Source organism: Bos taurus, chromosome 3, assembly GCF_002263795.3.
Source record: "Bos taurus isolate L1 Dominette 01449 registration number 42190680 breed Hereford chromosome 3, ARS-UCD2.0, whole genome shotgun sequence".
Taxonomy (NCBI): domain Eukaryota; kingdom Metazoa; phylum Chordata; class Mammalia; order Artiodactyla; family Bovidae; genus Bos; species Bos taurus.
This window is the reverse complement of record NC_037330.1, coordinates 78,193,023-78,219,757: the sequence shown is the minus strand read 5'-3', so window position 1 is coordinate 78,219,757 and position 26,735 is coordinate 78,193,023. Positions and strand designations below refer to the sequence as shown.

At 36.9% G+C, this 26,735-nt stretch overlaps 1 protein-coding gene across 7 annotated transcripts in view; it reads right to left on the bottom strand.

Moving 5' to 3' along the window:
- The window catches only part of C3H1orf141 (chromosome 3 C1orf141 homolog), a 45,098-nt gene extending 18,620 nt beyond the window's left edge, over positions 1–26,478 (bottom strand). For 2 of the 7 annotated variants that reach the window (XM_059884911.1, XM_059884913.1), the window contains exons 1-5: positions 26,446–26,478; positions 25,768–25,852; positions 18,517–18,608; positions 14,619–14,776; positions 3,617–3,729 (exon numbers count right to left, since the gene is read on the bottom strand). In XM_059884911.1, the coding sequence (XP_059740894.1) occupies positions 3,617–3,729; positions 14,619–14,776; positions 18,517–18,591 (346 nt within the window). In that variant the 5' untranslated portion in view covers positions 18,592–18,608; positions 25,768–25,852; positions 26,446–26,478. 7 annotated transcript variants of the gene reach the window in all.
- Between the last annotated feature and the right edge of the window lie 257 nt (positions 26,479–26,735).

Here is a 26,735-nt window from a genome sequence, read left to right as displayed (position 1 = left end):
TGTCCATCACCAACTCCTGGAGTTCACTCAGACTCACGTCCATCGAGTCAGTGATGCCATCCAGCCATCTCATCCTTTGTCGTCCCCTTCTCCTCCTGCCCCCAATCCCTCCCAGCATCAGAGTCTTTTCCAATGAGTCAACTCTTCGCATGAGGTGGCCAAAGTACTGGAGTTTCAGCTTTAGCATCTTTCCTTCTAAAGAAATCCCAGGGCTGATCTCCTTCAGAATGGACTGGTTGGATCTCCTTGCAGTCCAAGGGACTCTCAAGAGTCTTCTCCAACACCACAGTTCAAAAGCATCAATTCTTCGGCGCTCAGCCTTCTTCACAGTCCAACTCTCACATCCATACATGACCACAGGAAAAACCATAGCCTTGACTAGACGAACCTTTGTTGGCAAACTAATGTCTCAGCTTTTGAATATGCTATCTAGGTTAGTCATAACTTTCCTTCCAAGGAGTAAGCGTCTTTTAATTTTATGATTGCAGTCACCATCTGTAGTGATTTTGGAGCCCAGAAAAATAAAGTCTGACACTGTTTCCACTGTTTCCCCATCTATTTCCCATGAAGTGGTGGGACTGGATGCCATGATCTTTGTTTTCTGAATGTTGAGCTTTAAGCCAACTTTTTCACTCTCCACTTTCACTTTCATCAAGAGGCTTTTGAGTTCCTCTTCACTTTCTGCCATAAGGGTGGTGTCATCTGCATATCTGAGGTTATTGATAGGTAAGTAGCAAAAGATATTCAGGACCACAAAGTAGGAAAAGATTTATTTGATATGGAACAAAAAGTACTTATCAAACAGGGAAAGATTTTGTATTTTTGACCTTATTAAAGTAGAAGAATTCCCATTCATGAAAAAGACAACATAAAGAGAAAGAAAAGAAAACTCACAGAAAAGATGAATATATTCACAATACACAAAACCAACATATTTTCTATATTCTCAAATCTTCTACAAAGAAATTTTATTATGTTCAAAAAAAAAAAAAAACAACAAAGAATGAGTAAAAAGAATATATTTAACAATCAAGGAGAAAGGAGCAAAAAACTAAATTTAAAATAAGGTAAAACTTGGATGGTTTCCAAAAGTATAAATCCAATTTGTCAATAGTTTATGAAAAAATTTTCAAACTTACTAGTAGTCACAGAAATGCAAATAAACCATAATGGTATACTATTAAATACCTAGTAGATTGCTAAAATGAAAAATTGGCAATTTCAAGTGTTAGAAAGCAGAACAAAAAGAACCCTCACAAATCTGATGAGAGCATAAGTTGGTTAAAACACTTTTACCATCATCCAATATATGATGAAAGTAGTCATCATCTATTGTTGAAGATAAGCATTCCCGGTAATGTAAATTCTGGATATACGCTCTCAAGACACTTTTACACAAATGCAGCAGGCTGCATAAAAAAACATTCATTTCAGCATAGCAATGACAAAGTAAATCCCCAAATTTCAAGAGTGGCATGGATAAACCGTGATATAGTCGTGCAATGGAATACTTAACAACAATGAAAATGAAAGAACTATACCTCCACACAACAATGTGAGTGAATGCTACAAGCAAGGCTAAGAAGAAAGAAAAAGAAAATACAAATGAATGCATATGGCATGATTACATTCATGTACAGTAAAAACAAAGCAAACTATATTTTGTAGAGATTCAAAAAATAGATGGTAAAAATGTAAAGAAAAGGAAGTGATGACTACAGAAATCAAGACAGTAGTAACCCCCAAGGACAAGGAAGGGAAAAGTGATTTGGAAAAGGTCAAATGGTTTTATGGGATGTTGGCAATGGTCTATTTCTTGACTTGCAATATGGTTATATAGGTGTTTATTTTTATAATTGATTGTTACACTGCATATTTTATGCTATATTCAGTTTTTATAATGTATGCTATTTCATAACTTAAAATGGTTTAACAAAAAAAAGAAGGAAATTGATTAGAAAGAAGGCAAGAATGAAAGAAGAAATACCTGTCAGCAATCCACTATAGTGGACACACAAAAATGATGATTTGGATTACAGTGGTGATAGCAGAAACAGTGAAAATAGATTAATTCAAGATGAGTTAGAATGAAAATAACTTGTTGATGTATTGAACTTTGGAGAGGAAGGAAAGGGAGATGAAGGATGGCTTCTAGGGCTTTATTATTTTATTATTTTTAAAAGATTTTTTACGTGGATCATTTTTTAAAAGCATTTATTGAATGTGTTACAATATTGTTTTTGTTCTATGTTTTGGTTTTTTGGCTGTGAGGCATGTGTCTTAGCTCCCCGACCAGGTATCAGACTTTCACCCCCTGCACTGGAAGGCGAAGTCTTAACCACTGAACCTCCACAGAGGGCCTGGCTTCTAGGTTTTAGACTGGAGTAACCTGCTGCACTTTGATCAAAGTACTGAGAATGGAATGCTGTTGAGGGGCAGGGGGAATGGGAGAAAGTTTTCAAGGGCAGTTAGGATAAGGAGTCATGAGACCAGTTCTGGATATTAGATTTAAGATGTAGTGAGAAGTTTAAGTGGAGATATCAAATATGCAGTTCAGTATGGGCATCTGTTCTTCAGAGGATTAGTCTGGACTGAGATACAAATGAAGGATTTAATGGTATTTCTACGGTATTTTAAACTATAAGACTGGATTAGATTACCTAAGAGGAGACAGTGTAGAAACAGAGGCAGGCTCAAGATTGCGCTCTCAGCAAATACAGTACCTTAAGGATGGAGAAGAGAAATTTAGAAGAGAGACTGAGAAGAGGTGAGATAGCAGAAAAACAGAGTTTTAAGAAGGAGGGAGTGACGAACTAACTACACTGGTATTGAGAAGTGGAAGAGAACGAAAACAAAAATGCTTTGGATTTAGCAACATGGAGATCATTGGTACCCTAATTCAGGGTAGCTTCAGTAGGATGGTAGAGGCAAAAAACAAATTGCAGCAGGTTGAAGTTTGAACAAAAGTTGAAGGAGTAGAGGCAGCATATGTAAACAAATCTTCTGAGGAATCAGATTATGAAGAGTAACAGAAATGAGGCAAATGGACAACATGGAAGCAAGGCGTCTCAGTCAAGGTTGTTGATGAGAACGACACAATTAGACGTTTTTCTGACAATGTCAGAGAAAGAACAACAAAGATGACATGAAACACCCAAATTCTCTGAGGAACTAAAATGCTGGTTCCTAGCTTACAGATTCCTTAAGTTTTTAGGAAAGTGAATTCTTTTACAGTCCCTATAAAGTAAGTTTCTACTAAACAAGATGTCCAGACTTGAGTGATTTTTTAAAAAATAATAAGAAAATTCAGGATTGAGTTGAAAGGAAATCCAAAGATTTTCTTTCTAGCAAAATAAACATTAAAATATGAATTTTTTGTGAATTGTACAAATTGCCTATTCTGATATTTATTATCTCTTTCTCCTAGGAAATCCTTCTGGATAGCTCACTGAAATCTTTCACAAGCCTTTTCAAGCAAATGCTTTCAACAGAAGCATCAAATTGTAAGAACTTATAAGACAAATTATAAGAACTATAAGACAAACAAATAATAAAGTAGTAAATAAAAGCATTCAATACATCAAAAGAGAGCCAAATATGTTACACAAAACATTACCTATTGACTTGATTTCCTGAGTTTTTATATTTGTTGGCAAAAAGGGTGGTCTTAAATTTGAGTTTTGAAAATCACTTTTTTTAGGTTCAGGCATATTTTTGAAGGAGACATATCTGAAAGAAAGAAAATTAATCTAAATTAAAATAATCAGAAAACTTATAAAATAACTTAAAAAATACATCTGAAGAAATGTAGTCAAGTCCCAGTTATATAAATTTGAATGTTATTGTTTTAATATATTATAGTACAGTGTAAAAGATAGGGACTGATTAAGCAGAAACTGAAAATATTAGTAAGAAAAAAATAGAGAAAACTGCTGGTGTTACAGGATTGAGGGCACTCAGGAAACTACTGTTCAAAAGCTATATTGACCCTTTTAGAAAAATACCTTAGAAATGTGTTAAATTAAATATTAGGAACACTGCCAACTCTAGTCAAGCAGTGGGATATGGATTTAGGGTCAGTTCAGGTTCCAGAACAGTATACCAGATAGGATCATGACATCTGTTTATTGTGAACAAAAACTTTATCCTCTAAATTCTTTGACTATTGATGGTGTGTAAGGAAGTTAATATTACCATATAATTCATGGTAATTCTGACCTTTAAATACTATGACTTAGACCTCAGACACTCATCTCTAATTAATATCATCTAGCCCTCCACCTTTAAATATTATCTATAGATTGCTATTTTACAGATTTTAGTACAGACCCCAAACTCTTCCCTGAATTCCAGATTTATGACTTCTTCAGTTAGATGTATAATGGGAATTTCAAACCTATATTCAAAACCAATGTTTGCTTTCACTTCCTTCCCAATCTCTTTCTCACCCAGGTTTTCTCAATTCCATTCAACCAGAAGGTTAGGCCCAAATTCTGCACTCAAGTCCATTTCTGTCTGTTTTAAAGTTTTTATTGGAGTATCCTGCTGCCAAGTCACTCAGTCATGTTTGACTCTGTGCGACCCCATGGACTGCAGCCTACCAGGCTTCTCCGTCCCTGGGATTCTCCAGGCAAGAACACTGGAGTGGTTTGCCATTTCCTTCTCCAATGCATGAAAGTGGAAAGTGAAAGTGAAGTCACTCAGTCGTGTCTGACTCTTTGCAACCCCATGGACTGCAGCCCACCAGGCTCCTCCATCCACGGGATTTTCCAGGCAACAGTACTGGAGTGGGGTGCCAGGGCCTTCTCCCTTTATTGGAATATAGTTGCTTTACAGTTTTGTGTTAGTTTCTATTGTACAGCAAAGTGGATCAGCCACACACATACTTGTGTGTGCGTACTCAATTGCTTCAGTCATGTCTGATTCTTTGCAACCCCATGGACCACAGCCCGCCAGGCTCCTCTGTCCATGGGATTTTTCCTGACAAGAATACTGGAGTGGGTTGCCATGCCCTCCTCCAGGGGATCTTCCTGACTGAGTGACTGAACCCTCATCTCCTGTGTCTCCTGCCTTTCAGGCGGATTCTTTACCACTGAACCACTGGGGAAGCCTGCATATACATATATCCACTCTTTTTTTGGATTTACTTCCCATTTAGGTCACCAAAGACCATTGAGTAGAGCTTCCATATGCTATACAGTATGTTCTCACTAGTTATCCACATCACACACAGGATCAATAGTGTATATAATCCCAACCTCTCAATTCTTCCCACCACCCCTCCTTCCCCCTTGGTATCTGTATATTTGTTTTCTACATCTGTGACTCTGTTTCTGCTTCATAAATAAGATGGTCTATACCAATTCTTTCAGATTTCAAGTGTATTCTGCAGTCATCTTTGACTTCTGTTTCTCTCATTTCCCATTCCTGATATCTCAACAAATCTCACTGGATCTTTCTTTGAAACACATTCCAAATTGAACAGCTTCTTTCCTCATCACTTCTGTCCTAGTTCCAAGGCCCCTTCATGTCTCATCTGAACTACTCCACATCTCTAGCCTTCTTCTGTCTGCTCTGTCTGCTATCTCTCTTGCACCCAATGGTCCCAATACAACCCATGATGACACTCATAAAATGTAAATGAGATTGTCATTTCCCTCTACCATTTCCCGTCACACTGAATAAAATTCAAAATTCTCATTGAAAGACAGAAACTTTCCTCAATTCTTATATTTCTAAGTAGATGAGTTTCCATTGAATGCCCCTTCCAGGCCTCTCTGTGCATCCCTTCACCCCTCCCCTCAACATGGAAGCAGAGTGAGTTTTCTGGCTGTTTGGTTTAAGAAAAGGAACTTGAGCTCCTACTTCAGGACCTTGGCCCTTGCTCTGTCCTCTGCTTGTAGTATTCTCCCCCTATATATTGAGAGGCTTACTCACCCAAATCATAAGTGATATATTTCATAAGTCTCTACTCAAATTTCCACCTTTCCAGAAAGGTCTTTTTTCATCCTCTCCCATCTAAAGTAATCCCTATCAATCCTAATTCCATTAATTTACTGTATTTTTCTTCATAGCATTTGTCACTAGTAAATTTACATTATATGTTGATTTATTTATTTAGTTTGGGAACCTTATCCTAGAATGTGAATTGAGGATAGGGTCTTTGTTTAGGTCACTGTTGTATTCCTAGCACCCAGGAGAGTGACTGGCACATAGTACCTGTGTAATAAGTATTTGTTGAATGTATAAATTGTTTTGGTAAATTTTCATTGAACTTTCTTAAAATCTTATAACCTGCAGTGAGTTTTCAGTTTATTCTCTTTAGGATTTTCAGTAAACAATCATTTAATCTTTATAAAATAATTAATCTGTTCTTTTCAAAACATTTAAATTTGTATCTCATGTTCTTATGTAAAAACATCATTGACAAATAATTCCACAATAGTTAGGTATACTAGTATGGACAAATAACATGTATTTACATAAGAACATGTATCTCATGTTAGGTATAATAATTTATTATATTATTAGGTAAATATTTATTTATATTTACCTAATAAATATTTATTGGAGAAGGCAATGGCACCCCACTCCAGTACTCTTGCCTAGAAAATCCCATGGACGGAGGAGCCTGGTAGGCTGCAGTCCATGGGGTCGCTAAGAGTCAGGCACGACTGTGTGACTTCACTTTGACTTTTCACTTTCATGCATTGGAGAAGGAAATGGCAACCCACTCCAGTGTTCTTGCCTGGAGAATCCCAGGGACAGAGGAGCCTAGTGGGCTGCTGTCTATGGGGTCCCACAGAGTCGGACACAACTGAAGCGACTTAGCAGCAGCAATAAATATTTATAATAGGTAAATATTTATTATATCATTTTAATATTATATTATTACCTAATATTATATTATTAGGTAAAATTTTATTTACCTAATAATATAATAAATTTATTATATTTATTATAAATAATATAATAAATATATTTATATAAAATAAATATTAAAATATTTATTAATTAAACATTATTGTTTAATTAATGTAATTACTAAGAATTATTTATTAAATAAATAAATATTAAATAAATATAATATTATTATAAATAATATAATAAATATAAATACTTATATTATTTTAATATTATATTATTACCTAATATTATGTTATTAGGTAAATATTTATACCTAACATGTATCTCATGTTAGGTATAATAAACATACATTTACATAAGAACATGTATCTCATGTTCTTATGTAAAAATATCATTGACGAATAATTCCACAATAGTTAGGTATACTAGAATGGGCATCCTATTTCTAATTTAAATGGAATGTGTCAAGTATTCCACCCTAATGGTGTTGACTGTCTTGTTAAGGAGATGATTTTTTTTATCCTTATCTAAAAAAGGTATTTTTTCAAATACATTTGCAGAATATGTTGTTTAGTTGCTAAGTCGTGTCCAATTCTTTGTGATCCATGAACTGTAGTACAACAGACCTCCCTGTCAGGAAGGGAGGAAGGGAGGAAAGAGAAGGTGATGAATTCCAGACTCTCTCATTCACCCCCACGCAGTAGTTCTGGGAAGACCCATCTGTGATAGTGGATGTGGCTATTTTTTCCCTTTTCCTGCTCTCTCCCAGGTTTAATTCCCAGTGTCTGATCCTTTGCATAAATAGAACCTTCTGTTGGATGAAATAAAAGCAAACTAAGGGACTTCAAAAAAATAGATAATAATAAAATATAAGAAAATAATGAGGAAATGATGCGTTTTCAGTATTTGTTTTAATATGTCATTGAATTTTTAGTTTATATATTTAATTTAAATAATGACTGTATTTAACAATGATCTCACAAAATCCCTGCAAATTCAACACTCAGCTCTAAGGAATTGGTGGGAGCTGGCTCTATCACAACAGTGTTCCCCTAACAGAAGGAGAAAAAAAGATTAAAAGAGGGAAGAGGAGGAGATGTGCTGGAGGAAAGACCACACCCACCCCCACTTACAGGTTAGGACAGAAAGAATCAAATTGCTGGCCATACCCTTTTCATTTCAGGTCCTCCAATGTCACTAGACTTACATATGGGGAAGGGAAAGCCTTGACTAATATGTAGGATCAAAATACTAAACTGCACAAGCTTTTAATAACCAAAAATGGGCAGAATGAAATGGAGACATATAAAACTGCTTTATATGGTCCTGAGTTGAGAACAGACAATGAAACGGGTAATATTTTATTTTAGATTTTTAAAAAATCTATAAGTGAAATACTGTAATGGTTTTATATTCTTATGGTCAGACTTGAGGATCAAAGTTATCTTTATGAGAAAAATTGGAAGTATTTCATCTTTGTCTATGCTCAGAAATCATTTAAATAGTTCTTTGAAGAAACTCAACCCTTGACACAACTTCAGGGTGGTGCTTTGGTAAAAGATAGTTTTCTGACAGCTTTCTCAAATTTTTCTAGCTATTGATTTATTTATGTTTTCTTCGTTGTTAATTTTATTTTCACCATTTATAGTTTCCCAGATCATCCATTACCAGACTCATGCTTCAAAGCAGCATAGTTATACGTGTGCTCAATTGCTTCAGTCATGTCTGACTCTTTGCATCCAACATGGATTGTAGCCCATCAGGCTCCTCTGTCCATGGGATTCTCCAGGCAAGAATACTGGAGTGGGTTGCCATGCCCTCCTCCAGGGGATCTTCTGGACCCACGAATCAAACCTGTGTCTCCTGCATCTCCTGCATTGCAGGCAGATTCTTTACCCACTGAGCCACTGGGAAGCAATGTACTCATAATTATCTTAATTTCTTCTACATCCATGTTTATAGCTCTTCCTTTCCCATTACTAGTACTGTGCCTTTCAATTTCTCAAATTATGGTCATTTTAACATTCTTTGGGGAGGTCTTAAACATGCTAATTTTGCAAAATACTCTTAAAGATTCAAAGTGCTTGTGAGAGGAAAGCAAAGTTTGGTGGAATTCCTGGGAGATGACAGCTTTATTTACTTATTTATTTATTGGTCCTTTAGTAAATGCACACTTAATTTATAAAATAAAAAAAAAAACTGAACTAAGTGCTAGGTACGTGTAAAATAAACTTTACATAAACTCTGTCCTCAATTAATCACTTCATTTTTAGCTTACATAGTCCCTTATCATGTTGTTCTCCTTCTTACTTAAAATTTTATTATATGGATTAATTTTGTGGACTTAGTTTAGGTATAACTAAATTATAAATCCTGCTACCTAGAAGCAGGTAGACTTATAGGATAAATATAATAGCTGTGATATAGGTTCCTTCTAAGCTCAGAGGCACCTGGACAAGAATACTCTATTAGTCACTGAGGAATGAGCCACAATTTTGTGTACCACTCAGTTTAAGAGAAGCAACAAGGTTTCTGTCATTCTACCCCTAGCTCCTACCCTCCAACTAGGTGTGGAGAGCTGTGAAAAGTCAGAGATTTGACCCTACTTACAAAGTAACAAGTTGGCCTGATACAATTTCATCTCTTTTGGAAGACACAAGACTGATGGTTCAGAGACAACCAACTATTTATAACACACAGCAATAGGAGTGGGATCTTCTGCATGAATTCTCTGAGCCCCAGTTCCACAGGGCAATAAGCAGAAGGCCAGATGACATCAGCACCCACACTGGGTTATGTTACAGGACTGGAACCTTGGGTTTAGGGAACCCAGATCTTTTTAATGGGCAGTAATATTCTTGCTCCGGAGAAGGCAATGGCACCCCACTCCAGTACTCTTGCCCGGAAAATCCCATGGACAGAGGAGCCTGGTAGGCTGCAGTCTATGGGGTTGCTAGGAGTCGAACACGACTGAGCGACTTCACTTTCACTTTCACTTTCATGCATTGGAGAAGGAAATGGCAACCCACTCCAGTGTCCTTGCCTGGAGAATCCCAGGGACGGGGGAGCCTGGTGGGCTGCCGTCTCTGGGGTCGCACAGAGTCGGACATGACTTAAGTGACTTAGCAGCAGCAGCAGCAATATTCCTGCTCTTGCTCAGAAGAGGGCACTTTCTTTGTCTTCCAAGGCTGTCTGCTATACAAATGTCCTAGAAAAGATGGGAACAAAGGCAGCCAGTGCTTTTGCTCACAAATGTACAGAAATACAAGACACCTGTGGAGAGTTTTCCCAACAGTAGAAAGAAGGAATGGAGGGGATAAGAGTCTAGGAATAAAACTTGTGTTCCTAGTACTGTGTTCTCAAAAAAAATATGAGGAATTGGACTTGGACTTATAAATTTGGTAGGTGACTTCACTAGCATTAAATCATAAATCTGTTTTTTGTAAGTTGTATTGGTTTGGGGCTATGTGGATTTGTAAAAGATTCAACTCTTCCCCTCCCCCTTTTTGTCTTATAGTTAGAAAAATCCCCTGTGAAATTATATCCTGTTGCAGTTGAGTTAAAGGGGACACAGGGAAAGGCCTTGATTTGTGCTGCATGGGCTGGAATTAAAGGAAGGCTGTTGCAGGGGCCTGGAATGGACCATGCGAGTGGCACTGGCACACAAAAGAAAACCAGAGAAAGTACCGTTCAGGTGGAAGCATGGCAGCTGAGCTAAGGCTGCCTCTTCTCAACTGGAAATCTCTTAGGGAACACTTGCCTGGTAATTCTTTGGAATGCTTTATATTTTTATAGAGTAGCCATTTTGAGATGGAAATCCAGAGTTTCATTCAGGCACCATGGGAAAATTTCAAATACATTTTTGTGTAGTAAAGATACTCAGTTTGGATCTTTATTTTATTCATATTTAATTTAAATTTGGATAAAAATATTTCTCCAAGTAGGTTCCTCAGGGAGAATAAATAAGCAGATTACATTCTAAAGTCTTTCAAGTCCAAAAACTTGTCTCTGTTTTCTTCTCAAATATAAATGATGACTCAGCCAAATAGCAGATTTCTGGATTGCCATTCTGTTTAAAAGTTGGAAAGGTTTTACCGTTTTCTAGCCTCAGAGATACAGATGAGACAGGAATCTTATTTGCTATCTTTTCCTTTGTAATTAACTGCTGTTTTCTCCCCTGTCTGAAATTGAGTAATTTTACCATAAGTCTAGTACTTGCTAAAGCTTTAGATCTGAAAATTCAAGTTTGTCTTAAATGACACTTTTTTCTTATAATTCTTTTATTTCCTCATCATCTGTTTCTTGCTCTCCTGATTTCGTTATTAAATGTATATTTTCATATTGAGTATCCTAAAACTGTACCTACATGTTTCTTTTTAACCTTATTTTCATTTTGTGGCAGGGGGTGGGGGGGGTGGTATTTTTATAAGATTGTGTCTTTATTTGATCGTCTAGATTATTGATGCAGTCTTCATCTGTATTCTATTTTTAATTTCTCTACTCAGTTTTTGATTTAAAAAGTCTTTTTTTCTAAATCCCCTTTCCCCCTGTTTGAGAGAGATTTTGTAAAGTTTCCTCTGTTTCCTCCCTTAAATGTGTTTCATTAGGAGTCACCTGTTAATGAGAGTTTAGTTTTATCTCCCTCCTTCATATGAGTCCCCTTAAATGGCCTGTGGTTCTTTACTCATTTCAGTGAGTGTGGGTTCCTGCAGCAACTATGAAGGTCAAGCTATTTGGGACTCAGGTAGCACCAGGCAGTGACAAAGAAGATTCTTTTGCAGTGAACCAGTGGCAAACAATCCCCATCTTCTTAATCTCTATGCCAGGCTAATGTCACACAGAGTAGAAGACATGCATATTGAATTAAGGAAGACAGAATTTGACTGATTAAATTTCATTATAGGCTGTAATCATATTCTCTGTTCATATTTCATTATCTTTCCTGTATGCAAGTTTATCCTTCTATCATGAAAATACTTCTAAAAGGAATATTCTTTTGGATTTATTTTTAGGAAAGTGATTTTTCTAATGAGAAGCCCCTATTAATCTAAAGAAAAAGTATTCTTAATATGTCTACTTACCCTTAACTTGTTTCCTAGATCTCACCACTTAATAAGTGGTAAATTTGCCATTTTCACTTGAGAATCCAGTATGGAAGAGATCACTTTTTTCTCTTTTAAAACTTATGTTCAAGGTAATTTTTTAAAAAGACTTTTTGTTAAAATGAGTATGGCTCTTTTGTAAAAGGTCCAATTATGAAAAGTTGCAAAGAAGAGTAGCTTTGGTGTTTGCTGACAAGTTTTAAAGACCATGGACAAATGAAAGGCAAAAGACTGAGAGAGATTTTCAAATGATTATAAAACTCTCTGCCTATCAGTAAAATAATCCCAGGAATGTCCTTCCAGCAAATTTTGGGTGTTTGTGGCCATCACCTTTGTCAGTTCCCACCTATACAAGAAAAATGCAGAAATCTTGAGCTAATAGTAACATGGAAAAGATCTCTCTGGGAGTAAGAGTAACTGAGAAAGCAGCCCTATGAATTTTAATGATTCGCAATCCTAGCTTTTCTCAGAATCATCTGAGAAACCTTACAAATAGTAATGCCTGGGCCCTACTCCAAACTAATTAAAGTTGAATCCAATTATTTTAAAGCTCTCTGGCTAACATGCAGATGGGTTAAAAACCACTGTTCTGAAAACAAAACTCAACTACAGTTCAACCCTAGGTATGTTTCATCTAGGTGATCATAACACCAAGTTGAGTGTTGCTATGATATCCATATATTCAAGAAGAAGCATGGAGCTTCTTGACCAGCATGATTACAGTGGGGGCACAGCTAGAGCAGGGTGGTCCCTGTGCCAACAGCATCAGTGTCTCCTGGAGACTTAACCAGACATGCAAATTATCAGGCCCCAGCCCAGACCTACAGAATCAAAAACTCTGCCAGTGGGGCCCCACAATCTGTATTTAATGATTCCTCCATGTTTGAAAGGCTAGAGTAGTACTTCTCAATTGATAGTGTCCACAGAAATTACCTGGGGGATCTTGTTAACTACAGCTTTGGTTTGGGATGAGGTCAGAAAATTCTGTATTTCAAACAAGCTGCCAAGTGATACCAATGCTGCCAGATGGAAGATAACACTTTGAATAGCAGTAGACTAGAGGTCAAAAATGAAAAAGGCATGCAGTTGGTAGGAGTTACTCTGGTACTGGTGGGTCATGATTATGATGTAAGTTTTAGGCTGAGCTGAAATCTGTGTGAATCAGATCTGACATGTTGGCTCATGTAGGAGTGGGGCCCAACTTCTATTTTATGCAACTTTTTCTATGTATTATTAAAATATTCTATTTTAACATGGATAGATCTATAAATGATTTTGAAGTAAAAGTATTGGCCATATCTACAGAAAAACAAAGTAGTAGTGAAAGAAGTTTGTGATAAAGCTAAAGTATGTAAACCATTAATATTTATTTGTGCTAGAAACAAACTCCTTTTCTGCACAATGGAAACATGTTCTGACATGTTTTCTGGTAAATCATAAATAACAAAAATACAGTTGAGTAAGCTGTATCTTGAGTCTAAATGGTCTTGTTTTACTTTATATTCAGACATGTTTGTTCAACTGTCTTTTAGATACCACCACCTGGATGTCCCAAAGCTCAGCATTTCTTGTTCTAATCTCTTACCCACCCCAATCTGCTTTTCAACCTATGATCCCTACCTAAGTACAAAACACCAAAATACATCTAGTCACCAAGACCAAAAGCTGGAAATCAGTCTGTAGAAAGTGGTAATGATAAGAATGTAGGCTCTGAAATTTAAATCTAGCTAGTATTTAAATCTAGTGTCTGCCCCTTGCTAGCTGTGTGACTCTGGGCAGATCATTTTAGCTCACCAAGACTTGGGTTTGTCATCTGTGAAACTGCCCTTAATACATTGAGTTGTTTTTGCTGTTTATTTGCTAAGTCATGTCTTACTATTTTGTGACCCCATGGACTATAGCCCCCCAGGTTACTCTTTCAGTGCGATTTCCCAGGCAAGAATACTGGAGTGGGTTGCCATTTCCTTCACCAGGGGATCTTCCCGACCCATGGATCACACCCAGGTCTCCTGCATGGCAGGCAGATTCTTTACCACTGAGCCACTGGGGAAGCCCACCAGAAAGTTGAGTTACTACAGAATAAAAATAAATAAGGTAACAGCAGTATTGATACCCACAAATGCCCAATTGATTTGAAGTCTTATTGATTCTACATTTTACTATTTCTTTTGTCTTGGATCTCCTCCACATTTCTAGTGCCTAGAAAAAATATACCTCATTACATACATGCATAGTGCCAGTGAGAGACCAATTATTACATATTCAGGCTACCCCTTGTAAGTACACAGAGAAACTGCCTTACTTAGTTTTCTAGGAATATCTTTTTTTTTTTTTCAATATATTGGTTGAAGCTTGAAATAAATCCTGATATCAACTTGGATTGATATAATAAAGCTCAAGAAGTCTTTCTTTAAACATTTAGAATTATAACTACTATGTACAATTATCATCTACAATGGTGAAATATTATAATAAATATTTTATAAACCAGTATTCAGAATACTAATCTAGCATACTGTAACTCATAACCATTATGAAATATACCTATGTTGACAAAGCTTACATTTAATATAGATTGCACAATCTAAGTCAATAAAAATAATGCTTTAAAACTTCAGACTGAAAGTTGCAGGTAGTTATAATGATAACCTTTTTGGTTTTTTAGTGCCATATGATCTGTCTTTTGTGATCTTTGAGTTTGTCTTAGATATGGAGGTAGCAATATCCTTTTCAAGTTCCAACTGGAAATCAAACGTCAGGGGTATCACTGAAATCTTTCTCTTTACTTGACTCTGAAGGCAGTTTTTCTGCAACAAATCCAAAATATAACACAGTGAAAAAAATGAGTACATTTCATATGAGGAAAACCCTGTATGGAAAGGGCAAAATTAATCTCACTTTATACATGCACCCGCATGCACAGAATTTATGTGGCAGGCAACAATGGAAAAATAATGCAGACTGAAAATTGGAGGCCTTGTGTACAGACTCTTTTCCCATTTATTAAGTGAGGGTGTTGGACTAGATGCTCATGAAGGTTTCCTCTGAAGTTTAGAATTCTAAAGTTCCGAATTTAAGAATGACCTATATATTCAGCAAAGACAATTATTAATCTGTAGAGTTATTGGAGCCATAGCAGGCAGGTCCCTCCAACCCACTTCTCTTCCTGGAGCCGCATACATGGTGGAGCCAGAGCCAGAAATTGAGTTAAGAAAGCAATCAGAAGAGAATTCCGTTCAAGTATTTATACAGATGGACTGAAGAGCAAAAAGGGTAAAGCTAAAGAGTGAGTTAAGGAGCTGAAAATCTTCTCTAAAAAGCTCTCTCAGAGAACTGCACAGAGGAATAAAGAAATAATAACTTGAAAAGGAAATCATAGGATATGAGCACTTCTGTTTCTGCCAGTGAGGGATTAAGTGCTATAGGAATCGCCCTTCTGCTATAAACAACTAGAAAACCAGACAAAGTATATGAAAACTACAATCAGGCATTAGGAAACAGGCAGAGCAGGACCGTGATCCCTGAGGAAAGAGAAACAGATGAAGTCAACCCTACAATAGCCTAGCTTATTCTTGAAGGGCATTTCCAGACTGAGGCACAGGGAGGGGGAACTCAAACCAAACCCTGTGGCTCTAACCTGGTTGATTCTGAGAGACAGACACTGCACTGGCACACACTCTTGGGCATTCACCCCAAAGAAATAAAACTTTCATTCATACAAAATCCTATACATAAATATTCATAGCAGCTTTACTTCAGCTTATTTTTTTTAGCAGCCTTATTTTTAAAAGCAAAATACTGAAAACAATGAAATACCTTCAGTGGGTAAGCAATTGAAACTGTACATTCATATAATGGAATATTACTCAGCAGTAAATTTTACATATTATTTACCATAAAAAAACCCCACTATTACTTCATGCAAAAACTTAATGGACCTCAAGAGCATAGTGAAATAGTCAATCTCAAAATTTTACACACTGAATAATTTCATTTATATAACATTCTCAATATTATAAAACTATAGATATGAAGAATAGATTAGTCATTGCTGGGGATAGAGACAGAATTGGGATGGGGGAATGGGCTTTCCTGGTGGCTTAGTGGTAAAGAATCTGCCTACAATGCAGGAGATGCAAAAGATGTGGGTTCAGTCCCTAGGTTGGGAAGATTCCCTAGAGGAGGAAATCGCAACCCGTTCCAGTACTCTTGCCTGGAAGATTCCATGGACAGAGGAGTCTGGCAGGCTACAGTCCATGGGGTCACAAAGAGTCGGACACAACTTAGTGATTAAACAATAACAACAAGTGGATCCAAATGCAAAGAAGTAACATGAGGGAGTACTTTTATAGGATGGAGGTGTAATATGCTTTGATTATGGTAGTTTCCACAATCTGTAATGAGATAAAATTGCATAAAACTACAGATATAAATGAATAAAGGTCAAAAAATGGAGATGACTGGGTAAAGTCTGTAGTCTGGTTAACAGTAATGCACCAGTATCAGTGCTGGATGTGACTCATGCTGGTTTGGGCTAGTGAACTACAACTATGTAAGATGTCACTTTGGGGGTCAACTGAGGAAAGGTACATGGAACTATTTGTACTATTTCTGTAACATCCTGTCTATGTGTGTGTTAGTTGCTTAGTCATGTCCGATTCTTTGCAACCCCATAGGCTGCAGCCCACCAGGCCCCTCCGTCCATGTGATTCTCCAGGCAAGAACACTGGAGTGCGTTGCCATTTTCTTCTCCAAAAGGAACACTAGAAAGAAAGAAAGTGAAGTCGCTCAGTCGTGTCCGATTCTTGGCAACCCCATGGACTGCAGCCCACCAGGCTCCTCCATCCATGGAATTGAGTCTACGATTATGAATGTATGATTGTATACATACATTTGTCTTTACTTAACCTCAACTGCTAAAAGGAGTCTGCCTCAGAGGAAAGGATTAGAGGGAAGAGGCGCAAAACTATTAATATTTCTTTATATAATTTTCCTTATGTACAATTTTCTTTATATATATCTATATATATTGCTTAACTTGTTTCCAAAAATATAACTTGAAAACTAAGAAAATATTTTTTAAATGACTTTATATACTTTTAAAAGAACTTCAAGAGAATTTTCTGTCAGTCACATGAATTAAGCATAGTTACACAAAATGAGAAAATACATGGAAATGCTTTGTGCAAAGGAGGCTCCTGGAAAAGTAAGAATTATTATTACCAATTATAACTTAACCTTTTATGTATAAAGAAATTTTGTGACAAATTTAATAGATTTATCTCTGATTATACTTTTAAAGTAAATTACAATTCATTTAAAATAAAAAAATTAAAAAGCAATAAACTTTGGGGTGTCAAAGTCTAACAGGTTTGCTTTAGTTAAGTTATGCTTAGTTTGGTATTTCAAAATTTTGATAGCTATAACAGAACAAATGTATTCCATTTTTCCATATTCCTCTACTTTATTTTCTGAATGAAAGGAGATAATTATGAAATATTAAAAAACCAAATTACTATTCAAACATTAATGCTTTCATTTTCAGGTTTGCAAATATGTTCATTCACTTAAGAGTTTCTCTCTGTGGTGTCCTCCTTGATTTCTCAAACTCCATTGCTCTTTATATATACTTCATTTATCCACATTATTATATTATCTTACAAGTCTTTTTGTAATCAAATTAAATTGCTCACATGTAAAAAATCTGGTGCTTCAGAACTGTATTATTTATTAATATCTTATATTTAATTTTATAATAGTCTCATTCTTTTGAGTCTTCCCTGTTGGCTCAGTGGTAAAGAATCCACCTGCAATGCAGGAGACATTGAATCCCTGGATAGGGAAGATCCCCTGGAGAAGGAAATGGCCACTTACTCCAGTATTCTTGCCTGGGAAATCCTATAGACAGAGGAGCCTGGCAGGCTACAGTCCATAGGGTTCCAAAAGAGTCGGACATGACTTAGCAGTTAAACAACAAACACTTTTCAGTTTATTTTCTAAGAACTTTATTTCTAACTTGGTAGCTATATCAAATATTTTCTTCCTTTTAATGAACCAAATAAACAAGTTTTTACATTTAACATATGAGTAAAAACTATAGTAGTCACATTAAAAAAAATTTATTTGTCTGCACTGGGTCTTAGTCATGGCATGTGGGGTCTTTAGTTGTGACACGTGAACACTTAGTTGTAGCATGTGGGATCTAGTTCCCTGATCAGGGATTGAACCCATGGTCCCTGCATTGGGAGCATAGAGTCTTAGTCACTAAACCACCTGGGAAGTCCCAGGAGTACTCACATTTACTATTTGACTGCTTAGGATTAAAAAAAAAAAAAACAAAAACAGGTTAGATGTATCATAACCAAACATTACAGCTGGCTGGAAGTTACCTCGTATATTTAATCAATTCTTTATAGTATTTCATAAATGACTCTTTTAACTAGTACAATTATTACCTTTTTAAAAATTAGCCTGTAGCCCACTCACATTTGAAATGATAACCTTTTAATGATAAAAGTTAGTGAATTTTAGCTCATATTTTACAAACCTTTGCTCTTGTGGCCAAGAGGGTCTTTGCTTGCTCATCAAGAATATCCAACTTATCTAAGACTCTTTCTGCCATTGTCAGTCAGTAAATTCCTATTTAAAAGGAAGAGGGGGAGGAATAAATCTCCAAAACAAAGTTAAACATATAATTAATTATTTAGGCATAAATTAAGAGACACACATTTCCAACACTGTTTTAGGTAAAGAAAAGAATACAGTTCTTTTCTAGATCGTGGAACAAATCACAGAAATGTAGAAGTACTCAAATGTTTTAGACAGAAGCTCATATGATCAGAATTCCCAGAAGCATGTGGGCCCCAGGAATTCTTAAAAGCATGATTAAAGGTGAGTTGAAGAAAGTTCAAGATTACTGTATGGAAACCAGATGTGACTCATACCTGAAGCAAGGGCATGCAGTTTGATATATATCTTCTTTTTGTCATGATTTAATTTTAATGAAAGTAAATAAAGAGAGCTCACATTTATAGAATTAATTACATTCAAATTAAATTGGTCGATGATCCAAGACTGTTAATACAGCACTTAGCAGGCAATCAGTCACAAGGAGCAACAGCCAAGCTGGGAAGGATCTGTTGCCATAATAGTTCATATTTCCAGTTAATTAATTTGCTACAAATCTCATCTGGGCTCAGATGGTCCACATTAGTTTTAGGGACTTGAATATTAGCAACTAGAACCTGGTATAATTTATTTCCATTTTCAGATGAGAAAATTAAAAGCCACAAAGTACCTTACAATGCAATATACATATCTAGGGGCAGAGTGGAGGCAAGGATCAGGAATACCAATCCCAAACTCCCTCGACTTTATTTATTTATTTTAAAAATTTGAGTAGACATTCATGCATTCAACATATTTTTGTTCACTGAATTAAATGGGCTCCAGTGACATTTATTTAAAGGTCTGTAAAACTTCACAGAAAGTATTGAATTCATCAATATTTCTAGTGAACATCAATGTCTACACTAAGATTCTTTTTAGCTCAAAAACTTTTTATGCATTGTCTCTTATATTGTATATTATTCAGTCAACATCACACAGAGGCAATAAAGCATGAAAAGACAAGAATTAAGAACCCTATGCCAAAAGCTCAAATTATTTTGTATTTGGTTTCTTTTAGCTATCGTTTCTATTTTCTTTCCTTTACTATCATTTCTATTTTCTTTCCTTTACCATCTATTGTGCTGAATTCCTGATGCTCTGCTGGTGTCTTACCATCCCAGCAAGCCCTCTGACATTTTGCTATATCTAAATACTCCACCTCCATCCCATGATGTATGTAGTCCTATGTGACAAAGGACTTTTGTGAGCTATGCAGATAGCCTGCCTTGGTATGAACCACGTAACCTTGTGTTGCAGCTTGGGAAAGAGAGACATAGGGTAATGGTGTTAGCACACTGTGAATGCCTCAGATTCTCTGGGTCTCCTACAGGAGAGTAGGGGAGAAATTAGAGATTATCTGGACACTGTATACTGTCTTCTCAGATTTAGAAACCACCCCTCTCATATATCCTAAAAACAACTACAGGAATTTTAGCTTCTGTGTTACTCTTAAACATAATATGACTTCAAATATGGGGAAGGATACTCTAATTCTCACCAAAATTTATTTTAGTGGGGACAAGGATTTCTATTTCTAAATAAAACACACAGAGGTAAATAACTAGAAGAACCAAAAGAATGCATTTCCCAGTTTGAGGAAGATGTGAATTATATGAGGGCATGGAGACTTGCTGCTTACAGTGGGAGGGACAGAAAGCAGGGCTTTTAAAGGGTAAAATGTCTTATGCCTTTTACAATCCCTTGTCTTCAACATCACATCAGATATTTTAAGCTACGCCACATCATTCTAATTTTTATAAACACACACATAGAAAGCTAATTTGAAGGAAATTTTTATGTTTTTGGTTTAAAATTATTTTGCTATGAGCAAATTATTCAGCTATGATATGATTTCTGGCAAATCACTGTGCTTATGAGTTTTTCTGAAGTGAAGAATATGAAGTTTGACAATGAAACTGACAGAATGTTATTAGTTTCAGTTTTGCAGTCTTATTTTCATATTTTGGAGGCAAAATTCCCTTTTTTAGCTTGCAAATGTTTTCATAGCCCTTTGGCAACGTGCCAGTGGTTACCAGTGGATGAAGGGCGCTGGGGGGGAGTGCAGGGCAGGTAACACCACAGATTAACCTGCTTGCTTTCATCATCACCCTGGGGGTATCAAGAACCTAGTTGTGTCTCCTCAAGTAAATGCTGAGAGCAAAGGACCACCAGGTCTAATATGATGATGCATCCCAGCTGCTTTTGCATGAAGTAAAAGCTAACCTTTTAATCAAGAGCATCCAGATTATATTAAATGTCCCTCAATTTGACCATCTGTCCTTTCTTGATTTAATCTTTAATTTTAATGTCTATTTTAAACCAGCATACTGGCTTCATACTTCAGTTTCATATTCATACTTCTATGGGCATAAATTCTACTTCATTATTCTATTTCTATCAGCATACAATTTCATTTAATGATAGACATTTCGTTTGGCTTCTAGCCACTAATTCCATTACATGAAACATACTGTGCTAGGTATTCTATCACAGTAAGTTGTCTCTTGGCAGACGTTTTTCTTGTGACACCCATCTTCCTAGGCAAGGCAAATAGTCTCTCATATGTCCCCAAAAAGAATAGAGACCATCAGGTAAGAACTTCTTTAACTTCCACTTCTCATACCAAAGTCTCATTGGCATCCATCCATTGCCATCTCGCTTGTATTTTAATTTTAATAGAAGTGTTGCCTCTCCCATCCAAAGCTAATTCCTCCCATATATCCTAGACTCTACTATCTTTAGCCTCCTAAAAGAATTATTTCCATTTTTTAATTTCCTTGTCCCTTTATCTTTTATTGTTTTTCTTCACCAATTCCTTTTCCTTAGCATGCTCAGGGCTCTTCTATTTGAAAAAAGGGAAAAAATTCCTCCATTCTCCCTACTAGCCATCACTTTCTCTCTCAGCTTCCCTTGATTGCCAAATTCTTAAGATAATTGTTTATACTGAGGTTTTCTAATTTTTTACATCCCTTTTCCTTCTCAGTCGGTCATCATTTGACTTCTTAACCTATTCCTCTAAATCTGCCCCCATAAGTTACCAGGGTCACCATTTTATAAATAGGTGGATACTTTTCTGCTCGTATTTATCTTATTTGAGTTTTTTAAACTTTTGCTAATGTTAACCACTGCTTTCTACTGGTCTCCCTTCTCTTGGTTTCTATGACAACAGTCCTGTCATCTTATCTTCTCTAAACATTCCTTGCCAATATCTTCAATTTGCTGTTCTTTCTCACACTACTTCCTAAATACTAGTGTTCTTAAATGTTCAGCCATTTTCCCACTACTCCATATATTCTTTCAGGATGACGTCCCAAACTCAGGGCTTCATCTGCTGCTGCTAAGTCGCTTCAGTCGTGTCCAACTCTGTGTGACCCCATAGATGGCAGCCCACCAGGCTCTCCCGTCCCTGGGATTCTCCAGGCAAGTACACTGGAGTCGGTTGCCATTTTCTTCTCTGATGCGTGACAGTGAAAAGTGAAAGTGAAGTTGTTCAGTCATGTCCGACCCTCAGTGACCTCATGGACTGCAGCCTACCAGGCTCCTGCGTCTATGCGATTTTCCAGGGAAGAGTACTGGAGGGGGGTTCCATTGCCTTCTCCCAGGGCTTCATCTCCCACCATCTATTTCCAAACAGAATCTCTCTTCTCAATTCCAAACTATATACCTCACTCAGTCCAGATTTCCCACAGGTGGCCCAAATGTAGGACTAAAAGTAAATCCATTCTTCTGCTCCCTTAGCCAAAAACCTCTTCCAACTTTTATTATCACATAGATTATATCTTAGGCATCCAGCCCATAAACTTAGGAGTCGTAATGGTTTTCAACAAAGGTCCATCTTTGTTGAAAGATGGTTTGCCAACAAAGGTCCATCTAGTCAATCCTAGTTATACTGCAGAATGAACTCAAAAGTTTTCAAGAAGTACAAATTCCCAGTTACCTCCACAGACCCACTAAGTTAGGATTTACAGAGGTAAAGACCAGGAATATATTTTTTAAAGCCCTTCTAACGCAACAGTTCCCCAAACCAGAATTTGGTCACCACTCTCTAGGAATAGCCATAGTAAAATAGCTGTACCCAGCTAAAAAGGCAGCTGGGACTCGCAGTCCCTTTATCTCTGTGATACAGTCGGGTGAAAATCAGGATTTTCTTACTAAGAGACAAATGGAAAATAAATATCAGAAGTTCTGTCATATTCATTTTGTCTTCTCTCCTGATTGCTTCTCAAATTCTCTGCTAGGTAAATGGCTCCCATTACTTTAAAATGTTTTCCTATTTTGAGTACAACAGAGTAGAAGATAGGTATCTCTCACAAGAAATTAAAATTAAAAAAAAGGATAATGGCAAATTTTCTGTTTTGGTTTATAGATAAAGTAAAAGCTTACATCACTAGAATTTTGGCTAAGAGATGGGAACCAAACTAGGGAATAATTTGGGCTTAAAAATAGAGGTATTTACAATTAATCAGGGCTTCCCTGTGCTTCAGACGGTAAAGAATATGGCAGAAATAAGAATTTCTGCCAGTGCAGAAAACTCGGGGTCAATCCCTGGGATGGGGAGATCCTGTGAAGAAGGGAATGGCAACCCACTCCAGTATTCTTGCCTGGAGGATTTCATGGACAGAGAAGCCTGGTGGGCTACAGTCCATGGGATCACAAAGAGTCAGACATGACTGAGTGACTAACACTAACACACTCCAGGAAAACTCCTTCCTACCCTTTCTCTAAATATACAATAATCACTTTCTCTTGTATATTCTACATCCTACATATCTTTTCAGTTTTTTTCCTCTTATCCATTCACATTGCTATTTGTCTCAGTGTAAGATTCCATAACTTGTCCGGGTTAATGCAACAGTTTCAAAATATCTTTGTACATTTGTTCCATCCCATCTGTTTTATTCTTACTTTTGCCTGAATTATTTTTTCAAGAAAAATACAATCACATGCCTCCCTGATTACACTCCAACGCCTCCCTATAGATTTCAAGACAAACGTCAAACTCCTTGATTTATCCTAAGAGGCTCAAGGTTTGGCCTCTGACTAAGTCTTGAACCTCACCTGCCTCCTCCTCATGTATCCTTGATATCCCAGTCCTGATGAACAACTTGCAGTCCTTGAATGCATTGTACTTTCCTTCACTAGTTGCTTTGTCTTTGCTATTTCCTCTGCCTACAATGCTGTTATCCATTCTCTGTATTTCTAAGTCCAATGCATCCCTCAAGATCCAATAGAAATAACACCTCTGCTGGGAGGAATTCCTGATAAACTGTGATTTAGATGTCCAATGTCTACATTCACATGATAGTCTATGTATACTGCTGTCCTAGTTCTTTAATCACACTCTCTTAAAGCATTTTATATACTTTGTCCCTGCTCTATACTGTTTATTGAAGGCCAGAGGCAGATCTAACTCATCCTTGCATCCTGAATACCTAACAACCTGAATAAATGAATTAACCACCAGCCATTGAGGAAATGGAAAATGGTAAATGAAAGGCAGAAGAACCAGAGATCAAATTGTCAACATCCAATGGATCATCAAAAAAGCAAGAAAGTTCCAGAAAAACATCTATTTCTGCTTTATTGACTATGCCAACACCTTTGACTGTGTGGATCACAATAAACTGTGGAAATTTCTTAAAGAATTGGGAATACCAGACCACCTGACCTGCCTCCTGAGAAATCTGTATGCAGGTCAAGAAGCAACAGTTAGAAGTGGACATGGAACAACAGACTGGTTCCAAATAGGAAAAGGAGTATATCAAGGCTGTATATTGTCACCCTGCTTATTTAACTTATATGCAGAGTACATCATGAGAAACGCTGGGCTGGAGGAAGCACAAGCTGGAATCAAGATTGCCGGGAGAAATATCAATAACCTCAGATAAGCAGATGACACCATCCTTATGGCAGAAAGTGAAGAAGAACTAAAGAGCCTCTTGATGAAAGTGAAAGGAAAGTGAAAATGTTGGCTTAAAGCTCAACATTCAGAAAACTAAGATCATGGCATCTGGTCCCAACACTTCATGGCAAATAGACGGGGAAACAGTGTCAGATTTTATTTTTCTGGGCTCCAAAATCACTGCAGATGGTGATTGCCACCATGAAATTAAAAGACGCTTACTCCTTGGAAGAAAAGTTATGACCAACCTAAATAGTATATTAAAAAGCAGAGACATTACTTTGCCAACAAAGGTCCATCTAGTCATGGCTATGGTTTTTCCAGTGGTCATGTATGGATGTGAGAGTTGGACTATAAAGAAAGCTGAGCACCAAAGAATTGATGCTTTCGAACTGTGGTGTTGGAGAAGACTCTTGAGAGTCCCTTGGACTGCAAGGAGATCCAACCAGTCCACCCTAAAGGAGATCAGTCCTGGGTGTTCATTGGAAGGACTGATGTTGAAGCTGAAACTCCAATACTTTGGCCACCTGATGTAAAGAGCTGACTCATTGGAGAAGACCCTGAAGCTGGGAAAGATTGAGGGCAGGAGAAGAAGGGGACAACAGAGGATTTGATGGTTGGATGGCATCATTGACTCAATGGACATGAGTTTGGGTGACTCCGGGAGTTGGTGCTAGACAGGGAGGCCTGATGTTCTGTGGTCCAAGGGGTCACAAAGAGTCGGACACAACTGAGTAACTGAACTGAGCTGATGCTTGCCTTTAGTCTGCCTTTACATTTATGAGTATGTATAAATCTTTCACAGAGTCCTATTGAGGTTCTCCTAGATAAAGCCATAACATTAAAAAACACTGCTTTCTCTCCCACCTTCAAACTTAGAAAGGCAACGTAGTATACTGGTTAAGAACATGAAATCTAAAATTGGGCTGCTTGGGTTTGCATCCTTGGCTCTGCTACTTACCAGCTGTGTGACTGTGGGCTAGTTGCCTACCCTCTTTGTATTGTCCCATTCATAAAAACGGAATAATAGAAGAACCCACTTCATTTGGGCTGTTATGAGGTTTAACTGAGTGAATGCAAGTGACACATAAAGTGTTTGATAAATGAAAGAAGTAAATATAAGTAATGATACACTTACTGGTTAGGGATAAAATGTATGAGGTTATCTGTAAATTCTGGAAAATGCAAGTTCCACATATGCATATCATTTTGTTTTTTTCTGCATACCTGTCACCGTGCAACCACCAATGGTCTCCATATGTCTGATGGCCTACTTCAGAAGATATTTCTTCAATTATACCCAAACTAAATGCTTGGAAATTGGGAAACAAAAAGAATTTATTCAGCAAGTCAGTGTCTTCTATTTAATCCAGTAATTCAGTATATTCTATTTTAATTCAGAAATGTAATATCTTCTGTACCATGTCATCTATTATCTTTTTTCCTTTTCTTCTCTAATTTTCTCATAGTTTTACTTCTCAATTTTTCATTCAATTCTTTTTTCTGCGTTCAGTCAACAAAAACTAAAACTCATTGTCTCATAAGGCGTTAGTGTAGGTCTTGAATATATAGTAAGTGTTTAGGGAGACAGTTTGATGCTACTTGGATAAGCATTATGATGTTGCCACACTAGAAAATGAAAGTGAAGTTGCTCAGCCATGTCCAGCTCTTTGCAACCCCATGGACTGTAGCCTACCAGGCTAATCTGTCCATGGGATTTCCCCCCAGCAAGAGTACTGGAGTGGGTTGTCATTTGGACAGTCATCAAAAAACAAAATTAGTTTGTGTTCAAGTAAATAGATCTAATCATCTGCCTTTCAATAATATATTAACTAGGGGTGAAAGAGATGATCTTATTTCTTAAATATGCATAGATACACCTGAAGCAATCTTATATACACTTACAGTTGCTGGGAAATGCTCCTTTCTGGAATGGAGAGTTCTTATGTGGTCACAGAAACCTAACCCATAGAATCTTGGGGTTAAAATGGACCAATAGTCTTTCACATAATTCCATGTACAGTGAGGCTACATCGACCCTAACTGGACAAGCCCTTTCTGTTCAGTTCAGTTCAGTCACTCAGTCGTGTCCGACTCTTTGTGACCCCATGAACCGCAGCATGCCAGGCCTCCTTGTCCATCACCAACTCCCAGAGTCCACCCAAACCCATGTCCACCGAGTTGGTGATGCCATC